Source organism: Sorghum bicolor, chromosome 7 (genome assembly GCF_000003195.3).
Source record: "Sorghum bicolor cultivar BTx623 chromosome 7, Sorghum_bicolor_NCBIv3, whole genome shotgun sequence".
In the NCBI taxonomy this organism is placed as follows: domain Eukaryota; kingdom Viridiplantae; phylum Streptophyta; class Magnoliopsida; order Poales; family Poaceae; genus Sorghum; species Sorghum bicolor.
In genome coordinates this window covers 57,491,561-57,493,353 of record NC_012876.2, presented here as the reverse complement: position 1 = coordinate 57,493,353, position 1,793 = coordinate 57,491,561, and the positions used below count along the sequence as shown (strand labels likewise).

Here is a 1,793-nt window from a genome sequence, read left to right as displayed (position 1 = left end):
ATGAGAAAGAAAAAAAAAAGAAGAAAAAGAAATATATATTCCCGTTTCCATTCACAAACTGATGAGCAGAAACAAAAAGGGAAGCAGCACAAACTTTTCCCAAGAAACAAAAGCATTAGCGAAAGATCTGTTTCTCGATACGATATCGATAGATATCGATCATGCATATTAATCCATTCCAATCAATCATAGCAAGAGTTACATGTAACTGAGCAAAATTACGGTCTCATCAGTCCCGTTCTTCAGTTCATCATTTCATTGCAAAAATTGACAACCCCACAAAATTTTGCTTGGGTCGGGGTTCTCTTGGAGATGCATGGTTTCCAGCGTCACAAATTAAAGCGCTCAGCTTCTCTGACTCTGAGCAACAAACCAAGACAAAAAATGTTCTGCCCTGTTCTGGCCATCATCGATCATTCCACTCCACCGATCGAAAACCCAAAACAAACCTAAACTAAAATTCTTCAAAAAGTGAAGATCACACCTCAGGAATGCGGTGCTCCTCTCCTTCTCTCCTGCTCTCACTGTGCTCACCATTCTGCTCGGCATCCTTGACGATGCTGGCCATGGCGACTTCTTGCACCTTCTTGGTCTCCTCCTCGTCACCCTTGCTGCTGCGGTCTCCGAAGGAGGACGCCCTGCTCGACATGGGCGTGGCCAGGTACGTCGGCTTCACATCCCCGGCCATGATCACCAGTATCTTCTCCTCCCATATCGGCGGCGGCAGGTCCGAGGCCGCCGGCTTGGCGCCGTCGGCGCCGGAGCCGTCGCCGTCGCCGTCGCCTCGGCCAGCGCCGCCCTCCAGGTACCCGGAGAGCTTCCAGTAGGAGCACGCGAGGATGAGGAGCGCGAAGGCTATGAGCCCCAGCATCGCGGCCAGCCCGCCGAAGAGGTACGGCACCGGCGAGTGCCAGGCGGAATGCGCCGCGGCGCTGCCGGCGACCGCTGGTGCGACCGCGGCGACCTTCGCCGCCGCAGCCGCCGTCGCATTGAACCCTGCTCCTGGCCTCATTGTTTCTGCTGTTCTTTCTTGTACGTTTCTCCGGTCCTCAGCTCGGAGCTTCTTGCCTTTTGCTAGCTAGTTCTTGAGAGCTTTTGCACCTGCTCTGCTTTGCTGTAATGGTGTGTGTGTCTGTGAGACTGCAGCGCAACGGGTAGAGGGTTATTTATAAGGAGGAAGAGGGGGGGAAAGGGAGGGAAATTTGTCACTGCTTGAGTGGATTTGCTAAAAGAAAAAGAAGCATATGTAATAGGTTTATGAGGTCACTCAGCCACTTTCAGCAATGTTTATGCTACATGGTTTTAGCTTTTAGGGTTGTAAAATTGCATTAAGGACCTCGTCAGGATATAGTATTTGGTTTTTGGACAACTGTGGGAGTTAGGCCAGGGGGGTGGCCATGCAAAACGGAAAGGAAACCTATATTATGCTCTATGTTTCTCATGGGATCACTTTTTTTTTTGCTCCTTTTTCTCAAATGTTTTGGGAGTATTCTAGCACTTGAGGGGTATTATTATACTGGACCATAGGGGAAGCACTTATCCACAAGAATGATCTTCAGCTTTGCTAAGTTGCTACAGGATAAGGGCATCGTTATGTGTTATATCGCACTGTGAAAAGCGTAGAGCACCACCCTTAAATAATAGGATTTTCATCTTGTTGGGTGAACTTGACACAATGATTATTTACAACAAGACATATACTTTCTACTTATGTAGCAAATTGACACCAATATGTGCAACAGGTGCATGTTCAATGTGTTGCTATCGCCAATCTCCTTAATTTTGTTTTGAAA

At 48.2% G+C, this 1,793-nt stretch overlaps 1 protein-coding gene across 1 annotated transcript; it reads right to left on the bottom strand.

Moving 5' to 3' along the window:
• Positions 206–1,142, bottom strand: LOC8080625 (protein GLUTAMINE DUMPER 3). The gene has a single exon (XM_002444396.2). It carries the CDS (start codon positions 1,010–1,012, stop codon positions 479–481), a length of 534 nt encoding a protein of 177 aa, XP_002444441.1. The 5' UTR covers positions 1,013–1,142; the 3' UTR covers positions 206–478.

Excerpts from the sequence above, each read along its gene's own strand:
- LOC8080625 (XM_002444396.2), bottom strand. The coding sequence starts at position 1,012 with ATGAGGCCAGGAGCAGGGTTCAATGCGACGGCGGCTGCGGCGGCGAAG.